The sequence below is a fragment of the Labeo rohita genome, chromosome 24 (genome assembly GCF_022985175.1).
Source record: "Labeo rohita strain BAU-BD-2019 chromosome 24, IGBB_LRoh.1.0, whole genome shotgun sequence".
Lineage (NCBI taxonomy): Eukaryota > Metazoa > Chordata > Actinopteri > Cypriniformes > Cyprinidae > Labeo > Labeo rohita.
In genome coordinates, this window is record NC_066892.1 from 5,960,453 (window position 1) to 5,987,235 (window position 26,783).

The window sequence follows — 26,783 nt, forward strand, 5'->3', positions numbered from 1 at the left end:
GCCAGCACACATTACATGAAAAAGTGAAGTTTGCATCCAATGACCCCTTTAAGGCATGAGAAAAATTTTTTCACAGGAACAAGCATTTAAATATGTCATTTTGATGATCGGAGATCAGTTTTAAGAGATAAAAAATTTGACTATGGGGGACTTTAACAAAGGTTCATAAATGGTGTAAAAATATTTTCTCATAGTTCATGTTAATTACTGTAATGCATTAAAAAGAAATTATTGTATTTTGTAAACATCTTTCTTAATAAATACAGTTTTGAAACAAGACATTACTAATGCTTGTTTTGTTTTGTTTTCCTCAATGCAGTATATTCCCAAATGAGTTTGTTTCTTCATCAGAACAGATTTGGAGAAATGTAGCATTACATCACTTGCTCACCAATTGATCTTCTGCAGTGAATGGGTGCCGTCAAACCGGGAGTCCAAACAGCTGATAAAAACATCACAATAATCCACACCACTCCAGGCTATTAGTTAATGTCTTATTAAGTGAAAATCTGCATGTTTGTATAAAACAAATCTATTCCAAATGCTTCCACCTAAAATACTTAATAATGGATGTATTTCTACAAACATGCCAGTTTTTGCTTCACAAGATGTTAATTGATGTACTGGGGTGGTGTGGATTACTTGTGGATTATTGTGATGTTTTTATCACTCTCATTCTGACGGCACCCATTCACTACAGAGCATCCGTTGGTGAGAAAGTGATGTAATGCTACATTTCTCCAAATCTGTTTTGATGAAACAAACAAATTCATCTACATCCTGGATGACTCTTGTGAGTGAACTATTCCTTTAATACAAATAAATATTATTAACAAACAGTTCTAATGAAATCTTTAATGGGAAGGCAATTTTTCACTCTTTGTTAATCATTTCATGACCCAACTGGTCAGTATGTCAAGATGGATCACATCCAGTCCTGCCTACAGAGCTCACTGACTTGTATTTAAGTTATGTTTGTGTGCTGAAACTCATGATAGCATATTGTTTAAACATTTTGACTAATATAATGTAGTATTTTGTTCATTAATTGTATATGTGAAAGCAAAAACACAAAGACAAAAGAGAAAAGGACTCACCCCACAAAAACATCCCCTGACTGCACAATCTCTCCCTCTATTCTCTCGCTCCGTCCTGTACGCTGATTTAGACTCAACAAGTCCATTACTGTTCACAGTCTTTTGAAGTTTTACAACTTTGTAACTCTGTGTAACTGAAAGATACGTTAGTCTGAAGGGTTTTCTGGATTGTGCAAAGATGGCTGTGTTTCTGTTCCTCGTCCTGGTCAGCGCTGGAGTCTTTCTGGACTCAACGGAGGTGCAGGAGGATCTCAGCAAGCTTTCTGAAATACAGGAAAGGTGTTGAACTGGCTGTGGAACAAGTCAACTCGCACTAGACGATCAAAAGCATTTTTCTGTTCTTCAAGAGTTTGGACAAATCTGACATCGATGTAAGTATCCTTTTTTTGCACTTTAAAAGTAATTCAGTTTTAGGTTTATTACATATAAAATGCCTTTTGTGATTTTAAACGGCAGTGTTTTACGTTGTTAACCCCTAAGTTGTGCTAAAAAAAATGTTACCTAATTTGGGATTCCCAGTCAACAATGACTGGCCTTTTAAAAATAGCTTGTAATCATTAATGTGATATTATCACCAAATTTTGGATTCAATCTTTTCGTCAACTTTTATTTCGGTTTGCACAGGTTTTGTATTTATTTTTGGAGTTGACTGATCATAGACCTTATTGATCTGCTCCTCAATTTTTTTTGAGGTAAAAAAGCATTATTTGTGGATAATTTTTGGAAAATTTCACTCAAAAACTCAAATTTATAAGCAATTTTAGTCATTTTTGATAAGGAGTAACAAGGTAAGAAAAGAAAATCCTCAAAATGACCAAATCGCAACACGAGGGTTATTTTAAATCCATTTTTATTTTGGTGATATTCATATCCGAGTTACAGAAACATTTGACCAAAGGGATGGACTGAAGTCTGATTTTTTTTTTTTTTGTTCATTAAATAATGCTGAGCTTTAATGTGTCTTAAAACTATGACTGGCCTTTTAAAAAATAGCTTGTAAATATTATCACCAAATTTTGGATTCAATCTTTTGGTCAACTTGTTTTTTTTTTATTTAGCACAGGTTTTGTATTTATTTTTGGAGCTGACTGATCATAGTCCTTATTGATCTGCTCTTCAGTTTTTTGAGGAAAAAGAAACATTATTTGTAGATAATTTTGGTAAATTTCACTCAAAACCTCAAAAAAGTTTCCAGGTCAAAATGACCGGATTGTAGAGGCTTGACTTAAAGGAGAAGTCCACTTCCAGAACAACAATTCACAAATAATTTACTCACCCCCTTGTCATCCAAGATGTTCATGTCTTTCTGTCTTCCGTCGTAAAGAATTATGGTTTTTGAGAAAAAATTTTAGGATTTTTCTCCATATAATGGACTTCATTGGTGCCCTGATTTTGAACTTCCAAAATGTAGTTTAAATGCAGCTTCAAAGGGCTCTAAATGATCCCAGCCGAGGAAGAAGGGTCTTATCTAGCGAAACGATCAGTCATTTTTTTTTTTTAATTACAATTTGTATACTTTTTAAACACAAAATCTTGTGTAGCACAGGCTCTGGGATGCGCATTTACGACACTACGAATCGCATCTAAGTTCATCATCTGTGTACTCCGGCTCAAAAAGGTAGAGTATGGCGAAAAATCATTTTCTCCTACAACTTCAGAATCGTCCGACATTGTTGTACCTTTTTGTTTGTAAACAGCGTTTGACTTACTTGCACTTTCTTAGTCTTTGCACGTTCGCTTTGTAAACACTGGGTCTGTGGTTCCGCCTACATTCCAGGTGACCTTTCAAACTGATTCGATAGTACGTAGCGTTATGTATGCGCATGCCAGAGCTAGTGCAACACAAGTTTTTGTGCTTAAAAAATATACTGTTTTTTTTTTTTCTAAAAAAACCCCAAAACATTTGTTTCACTATAAGACCCTTCTTCATCGGCTGGGATCGTTTAGAGCCCTTTGAAGCTGCATTTAAACTACATTTTGGAAGTTCAAAATCGGGGCACCAGTGAAGTTCATTATATGGAAAAATCCTGAACGCATTCCTCAAAAACCATAATTTCTTCACGACTGAAAACAAAAAGACATGAATATCTTGGGTGACAAGGAGGTGAGTAAATTATTAGTAAATTGTTGTTCTGGACGTGGACTTCTCCTTTAAAACCTTTAAACAATGGGATGGACTAAAGTGTGATTTGTGACCCTGAACCACAAAACCTGTCATAAGGGTCTTTTTTTTTTATTATTGACATTTATACATCATTTGAAAGCTGAATAAGCTTTATTTGGCCGAGATACAAATATTTGAAAATCAGGAATCTGAGGGTGCAGAAAAAACTAAATATTAAAAAATTGCCTTTAAAGTTGTCCAAATTAAGTTATTGGCAAAGCATATTACTAATCAAAAATTAAGTTTTGATACATTTATGGTGGGAAATTTACAAAATATATTCAAGGAACATGATCTTTCCTTAATATCCTAATGATTTTTGCCATAAAATAAAAATTGATCATTTTGACTCATACAGTGTATTTCTTGTTATTGCTAAATATACCCGTGCTACTTAAGACTGGTTTTGTGGTCCAGGGTCACAATTATCTTTTATACAAATAATGCTGATGTGCTTTGAAGTTCTGATATCTCATAACCTGGTTTATTGTAGGGTAGTTTTGGTGTTAGTTATATCTACCATCACTTCCACCTTAAACCCACCAGATGCCCTAAAGGGACTGCGAATCCAAACCTGACTAAATGTGCTTTCAGAAATGACGCAAGTTCCTGCAGAATTGCATAGCTTGAAATGCACTTCACATAATTGTACTGCTTTATATTGCTTCTTATATGAAAATGCATGATGTAAAGATAAAATGCATTGGTGCATATGCTAAATTATTCTGTTATTTCATCTTTACAGTATTAAATTAAGCTAAAATGTGTTGGTATGAAATGTCTCAGGTTACGTATGTAACCATGGTTCCCCAAGGGAATGAGACGCTGCGTTGAAAACGCTATGGGAACGCCTCCAGCATGACCACGCTCTGAAACACGTGTGCATACAGTCCAATGGAGAAGAGAGACGCCACAGGCGGGGTGACGTAGAGACCAGGAAGCTTAAAAGCACGTGTGGTGCATGCAGCCGGCAGCTTCTGAATAGAGAAGCAAGCGCTGCAGGGATGCCGGAAGTATGGCCCGAGACGCAGCGTCTCGTTCCCTCGGGGAACCATGGTTACATACGTAACCTGAGACGTTCCCCTTCAGGAACTCGAGCTGCGTCGAAAACGCTATGGGAATAAGATGCCCACGCCACCAGACTTCAAATCTCTGCCTAGTGTGGAAGAGCACAGCTAGGGCGAGAGAAAAAGAGCCAGGAGTGGCACAAGTCCAGGAAAGAAACTTAAAGTCAAAGGGGTGGACATTCCACAGCATTCTGAAGCCAACTTAAGAAAAGAGAGCCTTGACCCCCAAGAAGGGAGGGTCAGAGGACTCGAGGCTATGAAATAGCATCCCGACCACACTTAGCAAAGCTACACCTGGCCAGAGGCCTAGGCCTCAGCGCACCGCGGAGGAAACGTGTAACGAGGGGGTTCCTACCCACTGAGGAGCCACCCAGAGGGGCGTGGTAGGCCGAAATAGCCGCCACGTAGACCTTCAGGGTGGAGTGGGCTAACCCTGTGGAGAACCGATCCTGCAGAAACCCCAGCACTGTACCAACTGGGCAGTTAACTGAGTCCTGCTGGCGGTCTCCACACCATGAAGTGAAAGGTTTCCACTTCAGGGCGTACAGTTTCCTCGAGGAGGGAGCTCTGGATTGGAGGATGGTCTCAACAACCTCAGTTGAGAGACCGGAAGCTATGAGGTGTGCCCCCTCAGGGGCACACCCACAACTTCCAAAACTCCGGCGAGGGAAAAAATGGCACACTCTCTCCAGAACTCCTGGGAGCAGAGCAATTGGGGATAGGCATACGGACGAAGCCTCAACCACGTCTATACCATGGCATCCAGCCCCAGAGGGGACATTGCGATGTCTAACTCTCACAAAGAGGTCCACCTGAGCCTGGCAAAACGCTCTCCAAATCTGCTTCAACACCTCTGGGTGAAGCATCCATTCCCCGGGCCTCGGCCCCTGCCTCGGCAGAATGTCTGCTTCCAAGTTGAGATGCCCAGGAATATGAACTGCTCTCAGCGAGAGGAGTTTGTCCTGGGACCACACAAGGTTCTGGTGCGCCAGCTTGTACAAGGGGCGCGACGCAGACCTCCCTGGTGGTTGATGAAGTAGACCACCGCTGTGTTGTCGGTGCGCACCAGCACATGGCGGTCTCTTAGGTCTGGGAGGAAGTGTTTCAGAGCCTGAAACACGGCCAGCATCTCCAGGCAGTGATATGCCAAGTGAGACGGCGGTCACTCCACAGACCATGGGCAGGGTGGCCGTCCATGACCGCTCCCCAACCAGTGAGGGACGCATCCATCGCTAGCATTACGTGGCAACAAGGAGCTCCCTGCACCGGGCCCTGAGACAGGAACCAAGACTTCCTCCACATGTCCAAGGCACATAGGTACCACCGCATGACCTTGATGTGTGAAATGGGTTTCCCCTTGGGGAGAACCGTTGGTCCTGAGCCACCACTGTAGGGGTCTCGTGTACAGCAGGCCAAAAGGTATCACGTTGGACACAGCTGCCATCAGACCCAGCAGTTGAAACTGCTTTACAGTGAGTGACCGGCCTTTTCTCACTCTCACGGCTGCAGTGAGGATTGACTCAATCCGAGCAGGTGACAGATGTGCCTGCATCGTGGTCAAATCCCACACTACGCCCAGATAAGTGGTTCTCTGTAATGGAGAAAGCACACTTTTCTTGGCGTTCAGTCTCAACCCCAACACTTTCATATGAGCGAGAACGACATCTCGATGTCGAACCCCCAAAGCTCTGAAACGATCTATTATCAACAATCGTTGATATAGATCAGTATGCGGATGCCCTGGAATCCAGAGGAGCCAGAGCAGCATCCACACACTTGGTGAAAGTGCGGGGTGAGAGTGCAAGGCTGGACGAAAGAACCCAACACTGGTACGCTTTGCCCCCAAAGCGAACCTCAGGAACTTCCTGTGTTGAAGGATGGATATGTGGAGTTATGCGTTCTTCAGATCTGAACACAACCTCCCCCTCCTTCTTTGGAACAATGAAGTACCAGCTGTGGGGGTGGGGAGCTCCCCAGCTCCGCTGCGTTTCCGGGCGGAAGACTGAGGTGTGGGCTCGCTGGAGATTGGGTTGGCAGGCTAATCTCCCGAGGGCACAGAGGAGAGACGGGCACCGAAGAATGCGGTGGACCACGCCCTTCCCCAGTAGGGCCTGACCTCAGAGGTCCTGGACCATAGGAGTCAGGACCATAGTCTCATAGGTCTGGGTGAAAGTGCTTCAAAACCTGAAACACGGCCAGCATCTCCAGGAAGCTGAAGTGCCAAACTGGATGGTGACCGCTCCACAGACCGCGGGCGGGGTGGCCACTCATGACCACTCCCCAACCGGTGAGGGATGCATCCGTTGCTAGCATACGCGGCGACAAGGAGCTCCCAGCACCGGGCCTTGAGACAAGAACCAAGGTCTCCACATGTCCAAGGCACGTAGGCATCGCCGTGTGACCTTGATCATGCAAAGCAGGTTTCCCCTCAGGGAGAACCCCCTTGGTCTTGAGACACCACTGCAGGGGTCTCATGTACAGCAGGCCAAAAGGTATCACGTTGGACACAGCTGCCATCAGACCCAGCAGTTATAAAACTGCTTCACAGTGAGTGCCTACTTTCACTCTCTTGACTGCCGCGAGGATGACTCGATCCGAGCAGGAAAAAGACATGCCTGCATCGTGGTCGATCCCACACCACGCCTAGATAAGTGGTTCTCTGTAATGGAGAAAGCACACTTTTCTCTGCGTTCAGTCACAACCCCAGTTCTTTCATATGGGCGAGGACGACATCTCGATGCCGCACCGCCCATGCTCAGAATGAGCTAATACTGACAAAATGTCAATAAGATTCAGTATACAGGTGCCCTGGCAGCCACAGCTAAGCCACTTTTTTTTAAGCAGCATCCACACACTTAGCGAAAGTACAGGGTGAGAGTGCAGTAAATAAATGTAATTCATCATAATTAAATAACAATGGAAGAAGAGCTAAACATTCAAAATGCACGTTTTTTTGAACACATTTATGAATGAACACAGCCCACCCCCTCAAGGGCGGACTGTACATGCTCATCTCCCGAACAAACCACACATAAATCGCTTTAATCCCCGTTCCTGTTATTTATTTGTTTATTCTTTAAAAGAGAGAGCAGGTAGAAACGAGTGATCTAAAATGCAGTCAGCTCATATGCGGACAGCATCAATCTCCTCAGAGAAAGATAGCCGCAGCAGCGCGAGCTCTCACTCAGAGGGGGAAGAACCGCAGCGCGGGCTTCCGAACCCCGAGAGAGAGCTCTAGATCTAAGGAGAAAGGCAGAGAGAGGGCGGACCCGTCTCTAACCCGTTCACAGATCTATGCTGCGATCCCCACGGCCGCAGTCGCGGGGAAGCTCACGAAGGATGCCTCCTCGAAGAGAGCCCTCGAGAGCTGATGCAGCCCGCTTCGCCACGAGCTTTCATTCAAAGGGGGAAGGACCGCAGCGCGGGCTTCCGAACCCAGAAAGAGAGTGCTAGATCTAGGGAGAAAGGCAGAGATAGGGCGGACCCGTCTCTAACCCGTCCGTAGATCTATGTGCGATCCTCACGGTCACAGTCACTGCTCTGCCTCGGCAAAAGCGGGACTTGAGCCGCGGGGAAGCTCACGAAGACTCCCTCCGAGAGCGAGTGTACGCAGCGAGAGCGCGGGCCGTCAACTCCCTCGAGAGCTGATGCAGCCCGCTTCGCCGCGAGCTCTCATTCAAAGGGGGAAGGACCGCAGCGTGGGCTTCCGAACCCAGAAAGAGAGCGCTAGATCTAGGGAGAAAGGCAGAGATAGGGCGGACCCGTCTCTAACCTGTCCGTAGATCAGAAGCTGAGACGCGGGGAACACAAATGCGGGCAGTCAGCTCCCTCGAGAACTGACTCCCATGCTTCGCTCCCAAACAGACAACAAATAGACTGTGTGTATCGCCACCCGAAATAGCGCAGGCAGAGAGGAACACACAGTCTAAAATGCCGCTGCTTATATTCGTAAGAATGCTTTGTAGGACATAGTGACACTCTCAAATAAAAGCTGTGCAAACTAGCACAAAAAACAGAGTGACACACACACAGAGCGCTTGCTGAAAGACAGAAGCTGCCGGCTGCATGCAACGCACGTGCTTTTAAGCTTCCTGGTCTCTACGTCACCCCGCCTGTGACGTCTCGCTTCTCCATTGGACTGTATGCACACGTGTTTCAGAGCGTGGTCACGCTGGAGGTGTTCCCATAGCGTTTTCGACGCAGCTCGAGTTCCTGAAGGAGAAGTGATGTTTGTCATATGTCTGGTCATAGCCTCTGATTGACTGTGGAATCTGCTATAAGACCTACGCTGGAGAGATCCAGAGAGACCCGATGCCTTACGTTCACTGTATTCACATACCGCAGCTCACACAGGTCATTCATCCCACATGCATGTAAACATCACGTAGAACAATTTGTTCCAAACTAAACATTGCAAACAGGCTGTGTCCTGTTGGACTTGATGTGTTTAAAGTGAGCCAAATAAGAGCTTATGTATTTTCTATGTCGAAATTCATGGAGGGTGGTGGGGTGAGGGGACACACATTTAATATTGTAATATTATAATTTATGTCTTATAATATTATAAAATAAACTGAAGTCAGGCACGTTTGATAAAATGGTCCAATTTTTATGTAACATTGCAGTGTAATTTCCAGGAAATCAAATCCCTCCACCCTGTTCACTGAAAGAAAATCGGATCCACTATCTATTGTTTTGAAAAAGAAAAACTTATTTTTATTTTATTTAATTGTTTGTTTGTTGTGCCATGATTCCTGTGCTTTCATTCTGTATTAAAATAAATCTGTCCTAAAATTATAAAAAACATTTCTTTTTACAGCAGTTGGAGGATATGTGTTTAATGTTTGGTCTCAACCTTTTTAAATCATCAAAAATTCTCATTTCAGGACTTGTTGAAAACGAGAGTTGAACATTGCAACAAAATGAGCTACGCTAACGGATCTCCATCTCTTCTGTCATCAAAGAAGCCATAGAGGACGCAACATATCACCTATCTTTCATATCACTTTTTGGTCTAGGTTTTGGTTACACCACAGAGCAACTTCACACTGTTTATCTTAAAGAAAGATGGAAAATATTCTGCACTTCTCTATGCATCTAAAATTAGTGTCATTTGATTTTGTGCACTTGAATGAATTATGTTATGTCCTGTTTTGTTGGAAGCAACAGATTGCAAAGTAAAATACAAATGATATGAGGTTAATAAACATTTGCTAAATAAATGTATTAGTTTTGTTCCTTGAACATTCATTTGAACAGGCTTTTGTTCATATTTAATAGAATATTTTCTACTTTGTAATTACATAGATAAATTAAAGCAAAAAAAAAAAAAAGTTCATAATTTTCTGAAGTAAGTAAATAAGAATGATTGTGTGGCATGAGCTGATTTGTTTAAAGGGCAACACCTTTCTCTCTCTCTCTCTCTCTGTCCGTGTGTGTATGTATGTACTGTATGTATGTATTCTGCAGTTGTTTGTCTACAACACTCAGGACAAACACTGAATGCATAGTCTTTTATTAATACCTTGTTTGCAATTAACAAAATATAGTAATGTTGAGATTCTCATGCAGCAGCAGCAGCAGCATGCAGATACTTGGATCTTCTTCTTCTGCCATTCAGTTTTTTCTCCATCTGGTTGATAAATGTGCATACTGGTTCCGCAGCAGTGTTTGGCTAAAAAAACAAAAAACCCAATTAGTAACATATACTTTTTCAGAAATAGCTACTTACAAAGGCTCTAAGAAATTTTGAATAAATGTTTTGACTTCTCAATGTATTGACAGCTCTTAATGGCTCACAAACTTTCATCATATTATTGTATTGAATAAAGTTTTACACTAATGGAAATCATAAAGTTTACGATGATATTAAGGTGGCATATAATGTGTTAATCATTTACTACAGTATTTTTTAGCAGACCTGATTGCACTGTCTGTGGAGGTCACCATATCGAACTTCTGTGGCAATGTGTTCACATGTGTTTAGAGGTGTCCATTTTCCACAGGTTTTTAGCAAATTTTCAATGTCCATAGTAATCTCCTTTTCACTACGCGGCGGTAAAGTGTCATCTTTGTAATTGGAAATGGTAAAATCTTCTTTTAGTTTACTAAATCTGCAGCCACTTTTAAGACCCACTTCTGTCAAAAGACAATAACATGCTTAGAAGACTTACACTAGAAATAAAACACAAAATGTTTTTTTTAAAACTGCAATATTATACTTGTCATCTCAAAAATATCCTCGCCAGTCTTTTTTCCTGGTATGGGACTGTTGCCAACAAATATAGCATAGTGACTGTACAGAGTTTTGTCTGTACAAGGAAACTTGCGATCAAATTTAAGAATATCTCCAAGTTTAGGCTGTAAAAAAATATATATTTATATAATTTAAATAAGTTAACTAGAGGTGCTTTTTTCTGTATGTGGACAAAAAGTGCATATCAAGAACAGATGGAATAAACTGTCACTCACTGTTTGGTGCATACATAGGCACAGCTGGAGAAGTAGTGTGACCAAAACAAACTTCTTGATCAGCCCCTTCATCTTTTAATTGCTTCCCAGAAAAAATATAAGAAATATATTAGATGTCCTCAACACAGTTAAGTCACAGTCAGAGTTAAGAATTGGCACATAACAAAATTCTGCAATCAAACATAATGTATATATTAAGTTAAGAACACAACTCACAGCACTGGGAAGGAAACAGAGAGAAAATGAATCTGTCAAAGCTGTAAATAAATATCAGAATATAGATTAACATATTAATGTACATTATATATTGGTGTACACAGAATGAAATTAATCTCCTGGGTGAAGCTATATAACAGTGTAGGGGAAAAAAAGCAGTGAAGGGAAGAGTCTTACCTGGATTGTTGGCTTGGTAACAGGAGAGAGCCTTTAAATACAGTTCCCTATCTGTCGTACACTCCGAGTTGTGTCGAGTAGTGTACGACACTAGGGGTCGCTCTTGAGAGCCCAAACACCTCTGACAGTTTTGAGAAAGGCCAATGAAAATTGGGTGTGCAGATTTGCATAGCTGGCCACGCCCCCGGGCGGCCGGGTATAAAAGGGCAGCGTGTGCATCTGCTCACTCGTTCTGTTCTTCGGAGCCGAATGCAGCGTCTCTCTGTGAGAAGCAGCAACATTCACCTCTCTCGTCGTTGGATCTACGGCACAGACAGCGGTCTCTCCCTCTCTGACACGGCTCGTGTTGTGAGAGTTCCCCTGGGTGCGTCGACGGCGATCTTCAGGAGAAGATTTTCCTCTAATTGAGCAAATTTTCTCTAAAAGAGCTCCACGGGCGGATTGTGTGTTTCACTATGCCTTTCCGTCCGTGTCCAACTGGTTGCGGTTTCTACCTTTCCCCTAACGATCGGCACGATCGCTGTGTTCAGTGCTTGGGGCGTGAGCATGCTGAAGCAGCGTTCGTTAATGGGGACTGTCAGTACTGCGAGGACATGCCCTTGGGCACGCTCCGCTCTCGGGCCGCGTTCTTTTCGAAGAAGCCGCGGCGCCATTCAACTGCTTCCCGCTCCGGTCCTTCTACTTCCGGGTACGAGGCCGCAGCGATGTGCGTTGAACAAGAGCGGCAGGGGGACGACGTTTTGCCGGGTACGTCCTCGCAAACCGTTCACCCTGTGTGCCCGCCGATCGAGTCTCAGGACGATTTTGAAAGCTCGTCTCAGTATGGGCTGGATCTTTTGTTCGGGGCTCCTGCTGAGGGAAAGGTGGAGTCTGTAGCATCGGAGGGAGAGCCGTCAGAGGCTGACGTCACGGCTGAACTTGCCGCTTCGGCGGGAGAGTCTCAGTCTGTGGCGGACGCCGAAATGGCCGCCGCACTAAAACGGGCAGCCAAGGAGATTGGGGTTGTGTGGGTTCCCCCGCCCAGCCCTGAGCCTTCAAGGCTGGATGACTGGTTCCTGGGTGGGCGTGACTCAAGGCCACGTTCCTCCCCGGTCCCGTTTTTCCCGGAAGTGCATGAGGAGTTGACGAAGTCGTGGAAAGCCCCTCTGTCGGCTCGTTCACGGCACGCTAACTTCCCGTCCCTCACCACCCTCGATGGCGGTCCAGCGAGGGGGTATACGGAGGTCCCCCAGGTGGAGAGAGCGATTGCGATGCACTTGTGCCCGCAAAACGCCGCCTCCTGGAGGGGCCCCCCCGAGACTCCAGTCCAGGGCTTGTAAGTTTTCGTCTACGCTTGTAGCGAAGGCTTATGCGGCCTCTGGGCAAGCTGCCTCCGCCTTACACGCTATGGCGATATTGCAGGTCTATCAGGCTAAGGTTCTCAAAGACCTGCACGAGGGTGTTCCTGACCCAGAGCTGTTACACGAGCTGCGCTCTGCGACCGACTACGCTCTACGAGCCACGAAGGTTACAGCGCAGGCTCTGGGGAGGGCGATGTCCACCATGGTGGTCCAGGAGCGCCACCTATGGCTAAACCTGGCCGAGATGCGAGATGCCGAGAAAGCACGCTTTCTTGACGCTCCCATTTCCCAGGCTGGTCTCTTCGGCGAGGCCGTGGAAGAATTTGCCCAGCAGTTCTCCACGGCGAAACAGCAGACGGAGGCCATCAAACACATCCTGCCTCGGCGTGCAGCGAGCGCGGGCTCAGCTCAGCCGACGCAGCAACCTCCGTCTGCCCCCCGCCGGGGGAAGACCCCCTACGAGGATGACTCAGGCCCCGCAACCTGCCGGTCCTGCAGCCAGACCCTCCCTTCGGTCCAGTTCTCGTAGGAAGGTGGCACCGCCAGCCCGTCCTCAGGTCACTAAGAACCCACGTCAGGCTTCAAAGCGTTCCTGAGACGGGCAGCCCAGGGAAGGAGGATCATCTGACCTGTCCGGATCCGCACTCGACGAGGGGACGAGCGCTGGATTCGGCTTCTATCCGGCTGTCTGCCGCACGGCAGACGGCTACCACATGGTCAATAAAAGAGCAATTTCCTTCTTCTCTGGGCGTAACTTACAGCACCTCCGACCCTCTACTCGACGGTCGGATGCTGTTTCCATTATCAGAAGCATACGGCCGCACGACACCTGTACCCCCGTATGCTCTGAAACAACGAGCTCGTTCAGACGATCTCCCCTCTCGGGCGGATCATCTGCACAGCTCTCACAAGTTGGTCTCCCTGGGCAAAACAGCCAGTGTGGTTCGGGGCTTCTCACCCCCGGCCACGCGCTGTTTTCTCAGCGAAGGTATTCCCACCCATGGTACACCGAATCTAGTTCCTCTGAGACCCCTAGCGGAGAATTTTTCGGATTGGCTAAATCTTCCCAATCCTTCCCGCTGGCTCCTCAGGACTATTCAGCCGAGATGAGGAAAGGCTACAGCCCCATCCAGTTTGCAGACGGCGTCCACCCAAGTTCCGTCAAGGTGTTCCAAGACACTCACGTGTTTCAGACTTCAAGATTGGTTTTGCCTAGACCTGAAGGACGGGCATTTCAGTCTCAATCCTACAAGGTTTCTCCCCATTTCAGTACAAGGTTCTCCCCTTCGGCCTCCCTGTCGCCCCGGGTCTTTACGAAGGTAGCGGAGGCCGCCCTTGCCCCCCTCAGGGTAATGGGCATACGCATTCTCAATTATCTCGACGACTGGCTAATTCTAGCTCACTCGTGGGATTTGGTTTGCGCACACAGGGACATGGTTCTCAACCATCTGGCTCGGTTGGGGCTTCGGGTCAACTGGGAAAAGAGCAAACTCTCCCCGGCACAGAGGATCTCTTTTCTCGGTGTAGAGCTGGACTCGGTCAGTATGTCTGCACGTCTCTCCCCGGAGCGTGCACAGTCAGTTCTGAGGTGTGCGGCAACACTCAGATACAGGTCAGCGGTCCCCCTAAAACAGGTTCAGAGGCTCCTAGGGCACATGGCATCCTCAGCCGCGGTCACGCCGCTGGGTCTGATGCACATGAGACCGCTGCAGCACTGGCTTCATACTCGAGTCCCCAGGTGGGCGTGGCGTCGAGGTACATTTCGGGTGAACATCACACCATCGTGTTGCCAGACACTCAGCCCTTGGACAGACATTATGTTCCTACGGTCAGGAGTTCCCCTGGAACAGGTGTCCAGACGCATCATTGTCACCACAGATGCTTCCAAGACAGGCTGGGGTGCCACCTGCAACGGGCAGGCAGCTTCCGGGGTCTGGACAGGCCCCCGACTGTTTTGGCACATAAATTGTCTGGAGTTGTTGGCAGTGCTCCTGGCCCTGAGGAGGTTCCATCCTATGATTTGGGGCAAGCACGTGTTGGTCAGGTCCGACAACACTGCGACTGTGGCCTACATCAACCACCAGGGCGGTGTACGCTCCTTTCGCATGTCACAACTAGCCCGCCACCTGCTGCTCTGGAGTCAACACAGACTCAAGTCTCTACGAGCCACTCACATTCCGGGCGAAGCCAATCGTGTGGCCGATTCCCTGTCGCGACAGGTTTCGCTCGGAGGCGAGTGGAGACTCCACCCTCAGTCGGTCCAACTGATTTGGGATCGATTCGGCCAGGCACAAGTGGACCTCTTTGCCTCACCGGAATCCACCCACTGCCAGCTGTGGTACGGTCTGACCGAGGCCCCCCCTCGGGATAGACGCACTGGCACACAGTTGGCCAAGGGACCGACTCAAGTATGCTTTTCCCCCTTGTGCAAAGTCAGGGAGGACGAGGAACAGATTCTCTTGGTGGCCCCCTTCTGGCCCAACAGAACCTGGTTCTCGGATCTGGTGCTCCTGGCATCAGCTCCTCCCTGGCGCATTCCTCTGAGGAAGGACCTCCTTTCTCAGGGGAAGGGCACAATTTGGCACCCGCGCCCCCGATCTTTGGAACCTCCACCTTTGGTCCCTGGACGCGACCAGGAGGACTTCAGAGACCTTTCACCTTCAGTGGTAAACACACTTCTACAGGCAAGAGCCCCCTCCACCAGACGGCTGTATGACCTGAGATGGCGCATCTTTGTGAACTGGTGTTCTTCTCACGGGAAGGACCCACGGAGCTGTGGCATCAAATCAGTGTTATCCTTCCTTCAAGAAGGCCTGGACAGGCACCTATCTGCCTCAACACTCAAGGTTCATGTCGCAGCTATATCGGCTAACCATGACTTGGTGGGGGGCAGGTCGGTGGGGAAACACGATTTGATAATAAGGTTTCTTAGAGGAGCCCGGAGGCTGAACCCTCCCCGGCCGCATCTCATCCCCTCTTGGGATCTTGCTGTGGTTCTCCAAGGTCTACAGCAGGATCCTTTCGAGCCCCTTCAATCAGTCAAACTCGATGCTCTCTCCTTCAAGACGGCTCTTTTGACTGCGCTCACTTCCATCAAAAGAGTGGGAGACCTCCAAGCCCTCTCCGTGAACAGTTCGTGCCTGGAATTCGGACCAGCTTATTCTCACGTTGTCCTGAGACCCCGGCCTGGATATGTGCCCAAGGTCCCTACCACTCCTTTCAGAGATCAGGTTGTGACCTTGCAAGCTCTCTCTTCCCAGGGAGATGACCCCAACCTGATCATGTTATGCCCAGTCCGTGCCCTGCGCATCTACATGGAACGAACGCAGCCCTTCAGACGTTCGGAACAGCTCTTTGTCTGTTACGGAGGACAGCAGAAGGGGAGGGCTGTCTCCAAACAGAGGATCTCCCATTGGCTGGTAAATGCGATCCGTACGGCCTACCTGGTCAGAGGCCTACCCTGCCCTCTGGAGGTAAGAGCCCACTCAACCAGGGGCATCGCCGCCTCGGCAGCCCTGGCGAATGGGGCCTCATTAACAGACATCTGTAGAGCTGCGGGTTGGGCTACACCTAACACTTTTGCCAGATTTTATAATTTGCGCACAGAACCAGTGTCAGCTAGAGTCTTGGTTGCTAACTCTTGACTCAGCACACTGGTTGGTGTAGAGCTTGCACAAAGCGCTTCCCCTAATGGTGATTACGCTTCTGAGTTTCAGTAGGTTTCCTGATGCGAACCCTGGACGCCTTCTCCATCTTGGCACTTCTGCGCATGGCGGAGTTGTGGTGGAGGAACTCGCTATGGAATCCCTTCACAAGGTTCTCGAGGATCTGAGTTTGGCTGTCTTCCCGGGTGTGAGACCCACCTCAGGTCCCATGTCTAACGATGTTACTCTGAACCCCCCCTGTTGGGCAGGTCGTGAACTTCATAATGTCTTTTCTTCGGGAGTAGGCATTTTCCCAACGATCTCAAGGCACTCAGCCGCCCTTGAGGAAGGCCCGGCTGCAGGACTCTGCTGTAACAGGTCAGTCCTTGGACGTTGGATGGTCACAGAGGAGGTGAGCTGCACTTACGTTACACGTTGCCTTGTTACTTCTGTACTTGTCCCTCGTGACGTGGTCAGACATGTGGCGTGTTTTTACGGGGACCCCTAGTGTCGTACACTACTCGACACAACTCGGAGTGTACGACAGATAGGGAACGTCTCGGTTACGTATGGTAACCCTCGTTCCCTGATGGAGGGAACGGAGACGTTGTGTCTCCCATGCCACATCTCTGGTCCGCCTCTGAGGGAGCTGAGACGCTCGGCTCCTCAGAATCAGAACGAGTGAGCAGATGCACACGCTGCCCTTTTATACCCGGCCGCCCGGGGCGTGGCCAGCTATGCAAATCTGCACACCCAATTTTCATTGGCCTTTCTCAAAACTGTCAGAGGTGTTTGGGCTCTCAAGAGCGACCCCTAGTGTCGTACACTACTCGACACAACTCGGAGTGTACGACAGATAGGGAACGTCTCGGTTACGTATGGTAACCCTCGTTCCCTGATGGAGGGAACGGAGACGTTGTGTCTCCCATGCCACATCTCTGGTCCACCTCTGAGGGAGCTGAGACGCTCGGCTCCTCAGAATCAGAACGAGTGAGCAGATGCACACGCTGCCCTTTTATACCCGGCCGCCCGGGGCGTGGCCAGCTATGCAAATCTGCACACCCAATTTTCATTGGCCTTTTTCAAAACTGTCAGAGGTGTTTGGGCTCTCAAGAGCGACCCCTAGTGTCGTACACTACTCGACACAACGTCTCCGTTCCCTCCATCAGGGAACGAGGGTTACCATACGTAACCGAGACGTTTTCTACAACCTACTGACCTTGGAGATGCCCATATTTTATTAGTCAATAGGCAAATTTCTAATATAATTTGGCTACTGTGGCAATTACTAGATAACCACACATGCAAATCTAGTCTGATAGGATCCACAATTTCTGACTGCAGACCTAAACTGTACAAGTGATCCAGAAAGGTTGAAAGACTTTCAGGTATCCTCTCATAACTGACATTTGTTAATATATAATAAGAGATTGTGGGTCAGATTAAGCTAACAGACATAAACACACTGTATTTTTTAATATTTATTTTAACAAATGACAACCTAAATCGGTAACACTTTAGAATACTGTGCCGTCATTAATGAATAACTACACAGGAACAAATGACTAATGCACTATTAACATTCTTGTAACTACTGTTGAGTAATAAACTCTGATTAACAAATCAGTAAGTCATAGCACTCAGTTGAATGTGGTAGTTCACTATTAGCTAATCAGTAACTACTATTTTTTTCATATCTCACAGAGAACTTCTAAGAACTACTATATACATGTTCATAATTAATGTGAACAATGCAAAATGTATAATTAATTCTAAAGTGAAGATCATGGTAACCCACTAGTAATGACTCGGGTATTACCAAATGTGACCCTGGACCACAAAACCAGTCATAAGGGTCAATTTTTCCAAATTGAGATTTTTACATCAGCTATAATACATTTACATTGTTATAATAGACCAATATTTGACCGAGATACAACTATTTGATAATCTGGAATCTGAGGGTGCAAAAAAATCTAAATATTGAGAAAATCACCTTTAAAGTTGTCAAATGAAGCTCTTAGCAATACATGTTACTAATCAAAAATTAAGTTTTGATATATTTACAGTAGGAATTTTACAAAATATCTTATGGAACATGATCTTTACTTAATATCCTAATGATTTTTGCCATAAAACAGAAATCAATAATTTTGACCCATACAATGTTTTTTTGGCTATTGCTACAAATAAACCCCAGCGACTTAAGACTGGTTTTGTGGTCCAGGGTCACAAATACTTCAGAAGGAATTACTTATTATTTGGATCCGTATTCTAAAGTGAAGATCATGATAACTCCTGAGTAATGACTAAAGTCATTAAAAACTATTGAGGCTTTTGTAAGGTTCTGGATAGTCATACTTCCAATGGCTTTGGTAACACTTGAGTCGTTACTAGTGGGTTAACATGATCTTCACTTTAGGATACGAATCCAAATAATTTGTCATTCTTTTAGAAGGATGTAGTAACACTTGAGTCATTACTATTCAAAACCTTATGGATATTAATAATTATTAATTAATAATTATTTAAACTGAAGACCTATTCTGTTTTTAACAATATTATAAAAATAACAAGTTTGTACAAAAATAAACAATTTTGTGATAAACCTGAATAAAACCGTACGACCACAAACACAACCTATATTCACAACACTATACTGACATGTACCTCAATAGCTTACAATGATTTCAGTCATTACTAGAGAGTTATCATGATCTTGACTTTATAATATGGATCCAATAAATGAGTAATTCCTTCTGAAGTATTTGGTATTACCCAAGTCAACAACAACAACAACAACATTTATTTATAGAGCACATTTAAACACAACCGACGTTGACCAATGCACTATTAGCTCATTACTATTAAGTCATTACTAGTGGGTTACCATGATCTTTACTTTAGAATTAATTATACATTATGCATCATTCACATTAATTATGAACCTGTATATTGTAGTTATTAGTAGTTCTTTGGGAGATATGAAAAAATAGTAGTTACTGATTAGCTAATAGTGAACTATACCACTTTCGATTGAGCGCTATTACTTACTGGTTTGTTAATCAGAATTTCTTGTTAATCAATAGTAGTTAGAATGTTAATAGTGCATTAGTCATTTGTTCCTACAGTTTTGTAGCATTCTTGATGTTCTAAGGCAGTTTCACGAGTTCACCCTTACATCTAATCTGGTTGAGTAAACAGTAAGCATATTTTGGCGTGCTGTCCTGGGGGAGGGCTCCGAGCCCGGAACATGGCCCGAACCCAGAGAACTCCCCCCATCCCAGGTATAGGATGAGGATAGATTAAGAGTGAGGAGTTGGGGTGGAGGGGGGATGCCAAAAAACAGTCGAATGACGGAGGTAAGACGGCTGTGTGCATATATATATGACTTGTGCTAGTTTGGATGATTAGCTAGACGAGTTGCACCTGAGCCAAATTAGCTGATTATCTGATCGTGCTCCTCCCGAACTTTGTTATCAAACATCATGATGTTAAAAGACATGCAGATGATCCCAGAATTAATTACACGTTAAGCGTTTTTCTGCCTTTAGGAAACCATAATAAAAAAATGCTTAACATGGCTCATACAGACAGTTATATTTAAAGTTAATATTTTGGGCTTATCTGTTTTTCTGCACATAGCCTTTTCTGTTCATAGCCACCTAAAATGTGGTCTTTTAATATAACTAATATAACATTTTGGGTTTCAAATGCTTATCTGCACATAGAATGCTTTACAGTTTGATCTTTATGACTGTCTAGGGACATTAAACCACATTAAGCGTAATTTGTGTGGGGCATTTTAGAATGTCCCTGACAAGATGATTTAGAAGTCATAGTTACAAAGGTAATGTTAATTATTAAACCAAACAAAATCAAATTTTTCAAAAACACACAGCAATGTGGTTCTTTTTTTGAGTGCTAGGCAGTGGGTTTAATCAGTGACATCAGTGTCTCATCACCTCCTCAGCTTTGCAAAAAAACAAACAAACAAGCAAAAAAAGATATTGCATTATCTAGTTGTCACACACACACACACACACACACGGAGGAGACAGGAGGTGAGTGCAAACCAATCCAGAGATTTATTGACAGATTTGTAAGTTACAGAAAGCTGGATAAAACGGTAGGAATGAGTTCTTAACTGACTGTCCTTGTATTGAAGAGTAGATGAGAATCCAAATAAGTGAGCCACGCCAAAACCAGAGAACACCGGAGAGATCAACGAGGAGAGTAGCATGAAGTCAGGAATAGCATCAGCCATGAAAACGGTAGACCAGACAAAGGGGGAAATGGTGAGAGTGTCTCTTATATAGGGCATGGCTCAGCGAGGATCAGATGCAGCTAATTAGAATTCAGGGGATGATGAACGAGTGGGCAGTGCTATGGGTAACGTGGCAGGTGGCTGTGGTGAATGCCTGACACTACCCCCTCCTCCAGGGGCGGCTCCCGATGCCCTTACACGACGTTGAGGGCGACCACGACTGCGAGGGGCAGGTCTCTGGACACCCAGGATCGCTCTTCAGGCCCATACCCCTCCCAGTCGACGAGATATTCCAGGTGGCCCCCCCGACGCCATGAGTCCAAGATCTCGTGGACCGTGAAGATGGAGGGTTGGTCTAGGACTTCCGGAGGAGGAGGTTCCGCTTCAGCTCCCGTAGTATCTGTGGCAGAGGGAAAAAATGATTTTAGGAGGGAGACGTGGAAGATGGGGTGAATGCGGTAACTGGGTGGGAGCTGAAGCTGGAACGTGACGTCAGTGATCTGCCTCAGGATCTTGAATGGACCTATGTAGCGGGGACTCAGCTTGCGGTGGGGCAGATGCAGACGTAAGTCATGGGTGGACAGCCAGACTTGGTCCCCTGGCTGGTAAGTGGGAGCAGTCCTTTTTCTGGCGTCGGCGAATCTCTTGTGTCGATGAACTGCCCGATGGAGATGGTGATGAGCTGAGTCCCACACTCTTTCGCTCTCTCGAAACCAGTGGTCTACAGCTGGAACATTAGAGGGTTCCTCCGTCCAGGGAAACAGTGGAGGCTGATAACTGAGTACTCGGCCCACGGGAGGAACCTGCTCCAACTGTGTTGGTCCTTGTGACAGTATGCCCGGAGGTAACGTCCCAGCTCTTGGATCTTTCTCTCTGTCTGGCCACTGGTCTGTGGATGATAACCGTCCAGCTTTCTGAAGACCCTGGCTCCACGAAGCTCTTCGAGGGCGGCGGGGACCAGGGGGAGCGGATAGGGTTGTTGGATGAATCCTTGACTCAGAGCCTCTGCGATATACTCCTCCATCGCCTGATGCTCCGGGATGGACAAGGGGTAGATACGTCCCTTGGGGAGTTGGGCTTCAGGCAGCAACTCGATGGCACAATCCCATGACCAATGAGGTGGAAGATGGGTGGCTGCTTGCTTACTGAATACATCCTGGAACGGCGTGTACTCCGCTGGGATCTCGGGAGTGAAGGATGGTTCCGGGCTTTCCACATGGGTAGATGCCAAATGAACTGGAACGGGTTGAGAGTGTGGTAAGTCGACGAGAAATTGAGTGTAACATTGTCCATTCCATCGAATGACATCACAGGGGTCCCAGCAGAGCTCTGGACGATGTCGGCGAAGCCACGGGCATCCCAGGATGATGCTTACGGTGGAATCCTCCAGTACCAAAAAAACGAATTTCCTCCTTGTGAAATAGTCCGACTTGCAGGGTGATGTAGGGTGAAGTATGAAGTACCGTCCCACGTCGAAGTGGTTTTCCTTGTATGGTTTTTACAGAAAAAACTTGAAAATGGCGTCGACGGGAGAGTTGGAGTTGGTTTATCCAGTCCTGTCAGCAGAAACACTGTATGGCTGCTGTTCTATAAGCACCATCTGCTGTCGGAGAGTGATTTTGCGCTCTCAATCAACCAGTGTGCTGTCTTTGTTTCATGCAGATATTTTTATGTAGCATATTATCACAAAGATGGACCATTCTGTTTTTGCTCCAGATTTTGAAATTAGATCAGAAACTGCTCATGTATGTAGAATCTTTCTATGGATCATAGGGCTGGACGATATGGCCAAAATTTAAATCACAATATATTTTTTAATTTCGGTCGATACGATAAAAATCTGATATCAACGTGAACAATATTTAAAAAAGCCTCAGAATAACTGCCAAGAACGCCCACAACAGATGCCCATACAAACTTCTGAAAAAAGCATTTGCCAAGATTATGAAATCTCCTTCTATAAAACTATATAATATTTTAGAAAAAAATGGTATAAATAAATTAATGTTCACCCTTTATTTGTATTTAGCCTTCGTACAAACAAGAAATGTGAAATCACCGTCAAATAAATATGTGCAGCGCTCATGTTTATTCAAAGACGTCAACTGCATATTTATAGTTAATCATAGTCTTATGGTCTTATACCTTCAGTTATTTTAAATTTAAATGACCTTGACTTTTGAGATTTTACAAGTATTTTACTTGTATTATTTAACATATAATATGTATAAGACAAGTTTGTACAAGATGTTGTTGTAGTTCATGCATCTTTTCTGCAATGATATTTAACAAGTGATTTGTTTAACATTTGCATCATGTTGATAACTGTCTTGAGTCAGAATACAAAAGGACAAGAGGACCGTTTGAGATTAAAGAGTATTTAAATTGTATTTTTTTATGAAAATAACCGATCGTTTCGCTAGATAAGACCCTTCTTTCTCGACTGGGATCGCTTACAACCGCATTTGGGATCGTTTAAAGCCGCATTTAAACTGCATTTTGGAAGTTCAAAATGGGGGCACCAAAGCAGTCCATTATATGGAGTAAATGCAGAAATGTTTTCCTCAAAAAAACATAACTTCTTTACGACTGAAAAAAGAAAGACATAAGCATCTTGGATGACAAGGGTGTGAGTACATTATATGTGAATCTTTGTTTTGGAAGTTACTTCTCCTTTAACTACCATGGAAGCTAGAACTTTTAGTTATGCGGTCCCTCTTCTTGCACAATATGCGATATATCGACAGTCTGCATACTTTTAAGATTGGTCTTATGACTTCTTTTTACCCAGGCTTTCTTATGACCTGCTGTGCTTAATCCTATTGTATTACCATACTTATGATGCATGTAGGGGAGTGCGGGGCACAACCTAACCCTTTTTGAATTTCTCAGTTTATGTAAATCCACGTGGGGTTCAGAGTATAATTTTTTATCCATTAATTTCACATTTGTCTAGTACAAATATGTAGTTTTGTTTCATAATTACAGTGTATATGTTTTTCGTTATTTACCTCAAAAGAAAGGAAGTGAAAAGTGACAACATGCCCTGTATGTGGGGTACATTGTAACATGTGAGGAGCACGTTGTAACATGACCATATGACATCTTAAAATGTTATCTGAGCTAATGAAAAAAATATGCAGGACTCTCAGCTCTCGACCTGTGGTTAGAAGCATAGTTCCCTGTTAGTAAGACATATTGGCTCAATAAATTATGCTCTTGGGCACAATAAGCAAGCTAACATGCAGTACAATCTATACTTTCACTCATTCTAATTATAAATGCATTTTAATTACCATTATCATTTTGCTTGTGGCTTCAGCATCACTGTAATCTTACATAGATATTTATAATCCTAAATAATTTAACCCCCATTTCTACAAATGTTATTTCATAGGCTGTGTTCAAACACATGCTTTCAACAAAAACAAATCAAGAATTCCTAGTGCTTAAAAGTGTCCAGTAAAAGATAAATCACCAGTCATGTCATATTTTCTGTTATTTATTTGATGAAGCGATGCTAATTTGTGATTGTAAAAACAATTAATTTAATTTTGTGATGAAGAGCCACACAACTAGCTGTATGATACTACATCCCTGAGTCATGTACAGATATTTCACTGCTTCAAGAAGTAAAAGGAGTTTTTGACCTTTTGTCCTCCACATTGCACACTGATACTTAACTGCTTCTTGGAATATCACTTTATTCAACTCTCTATCTTTGTGTGAATAAATTACTGCAAGGACATTTGCCTACAAAATGCAACTAGAAAATTTGCAAAAAATATATGGTGACAGTTGATGTTTGAGAGGGTAGCTGGAAGTCTATCAGCCTCTCTGGATCACTTGTACAGTTTAGGTCTGCAGTCAGAAAATGTGGATCCTAACGAACTGGATTACGATGCATGGTTATCTATTACATTCCCACAGTAACCAAATTATACCATTTGCCTACTGACTGATAAAATATGGGCATCTCCCAGGTCAGTAGAAGACTGTATTTAAAGGCTCTCTCCTGCTACCCAGTCATCAATCCAGGTAAGACTCTTCCCTTCACTGCTTCTTTTACACTGTTATATAGCTTCATCCAGGAGATTCACCTTCTTATTCTGTGCACACCAATATATAATGTACATTAATATATTAATGTATATGCTGATATTTATTTACAGTTTTGACAGATTCATTTTCTGTCCATTTCCTTCCCAGTGCTGTGAGTTGTGTTTCTAATTCATAGGCCTTAATTCCTTAGTTTGTGTTTGATTACAGAATTTGATGTGCCTTAAAGGAGAAGTCCACTTTCAAAACAAAGATTCACATATAATGTACTCACCCCCTTTTCATCCAAGATGTTCATGTCTTTCTTTCTTCAGTTGTAAAGAAATTATGTTTTTTGAGGAAAACATTTCAGGATTTTTTTTTCCGTATAATGAACTGCTATGGTGCCCCGATTTTGAACTTAAAATAAAATGCAGTTTAAATGCGGTTGTAAATGAGTCCAGTTGAGGAAGAAGGGTCTTATCTAGCGAAACGATCGGGTATTTTCATTTAAAAAATACAATTTAAATACTTTTTCATCTCAAACGCTCGTCTTGTCTCGCTCTCCCTGATCTCGCTTCAATCGTATTTTCTCCGTCAACTTCAAAAATCATTTCAAAATCATCCTACATCACTGGAGAAGTACCGCAAAGTGAACATGCAAAGAAGATCAAACACCCTTAACAAAAAAGGTAAAACAGCGATGTAGGGCGATTTTTAAGTTGAGGGAGAACATGAGATTGGAGTTTTTCGACATACCCTAACTGTATTGAACCAGAAAAAAACAGTCCAGGCAGAGACAAGACAAGACGAGCGTTTGACATTAGAAAGTATATAAATTGTATTATTTTAATGATAATAACCGATCGTTTCACTAGATAAGACCCTTCTTTCTCAGCTGGGATCGTTTACAGCCGCATTTGGGATTGTTTGTAGCCGCATTTAAACTGCATTTTGGAGGTTCAAAATCGGGGCACCATATCAGTCCATTATATGGAGAAAAATGCTGAAATGTTTTCCTCAGGAAACATAATTTCTTTACGACTGAAGAAAGAAAGACATGAACATCGTGGAGGACAAGGGGGTGAGTGCATTATATGTGAATTTTTGTTTTGGAAGTGGACTTCTCCTTTAACTCTGACCGTGACTGGACTGTGTTAAGTAACATACAGAAAAAATAACTATAGTAACCCTTTTTTTCTTTTACCCATTTAGCCCTATATTTGGAGAGCCTTTTGTGTTTCAAGGGCAGATTTAAGTTTGGCGTTTAAGTTTTTCAAACCTCTTTCAGAAGCTTTTGGGGACAAGTATACAAGAGTATAATCTGGACAATTTAAAAGTTGCAGATGTCCTGGACCAGTCAGGGCAGTGTGCACATGACACTGGACAGAAGTAGTAGTCCCAAGTTTTATTTTGATTAAGTCTTTCAACTGTGCTCTGATTTCTGTCTGTTTACAAAGAACTTTCTTAGTCATTTCCCACTACAGAGAAACTGCTGAGAACTGGGTCACTCTCCCATATTTTACTGTAGCTACAACTTTTATTTCATACAACTTACAACTTATAAGCAATCAATTGAATATGTAGCTACAAGTTCAAATCTGGTTCCTTAGTGTGCTAAAACCCATCGCTCATAAGTCTTCAAGTCAATGTGAAGTCCTAATGTGTTTGCATGTCTCCGAATGCGGACAACCAGAACTTCTAACAGCAGCTTCAGTGATGCAGTGACTTTACCAATTATTGACTGGCTCTTTTATTCAGATGGCAGGACTATTCCACCATATTGCCACAATGCACTTTCTCCCATTCATGAGTAATAAGGGTACACTTAAGTTTTTGCTTTCTCATGTGTGGCTGGATATCCATGTGAAGCTCTGATAAGCTGTGAAGCTGGTCAGCATGACACTGGTGTATGTGCATGCAGGACAATTGCAACTTTGTGATGTATTAGCATGACAACAAGATTGTGTGACAAAGAGCTTCATGATGTGCCTTCTGTACCTACTGTATGTCACAAGGCCAGTGGCAGAATGAAATCAAGTCTGGTCTTCTGCCAGAGAGATGATGCCCTCAAACTGAATTCAGCATAAATGCAGACTTTTCATAAAAGAAAACAATGCTTTTGAAAGCATTCATGGTTGTAGCACCGCTAATAGCTGGCTAGTTGAAGCCAGTACCAAATTATGGCCTAATTTAGACACAAACCCTGTCTTCCATTACTGCTAATGAGAGAAAACTGCTTTGACCCTGAAGTGCTTTGACAGCTCAGATCATCATTTATGAAATGTAACAATAACAAGTG

At 44.3% G+C, this 26,783-nt stretch overlaps 1 protein-coding gene across 1 annotated transcript; it reads left to right on the forward strand.

The window, feature by feature from the left end:
• Window positions 1-1,126: 1,126 nt before the first annotated feature.
• zgc:195173 (uncharacterized protein LOC792613 homolog) lies at window positions 1,127-9,398 on the forward strand. The gene is given in 6 exon segments (XM_051098555.1): window positions 1,127-1,364; window positions 1,366-1,468; window positions 3,755-3,862; window positions 7,772-7,774; window positions 8,580-8,681; window positions 9,215-9,398. Coding segments are annotated over 6 exon segments (492 nt in total). The 5' UTR covers window positions 1,127-1,275; the 3' UTR covers window positions 9,302-9,398.
• Window positions 9,399-26,783: the final 17,385 nt, after the last annotated feature.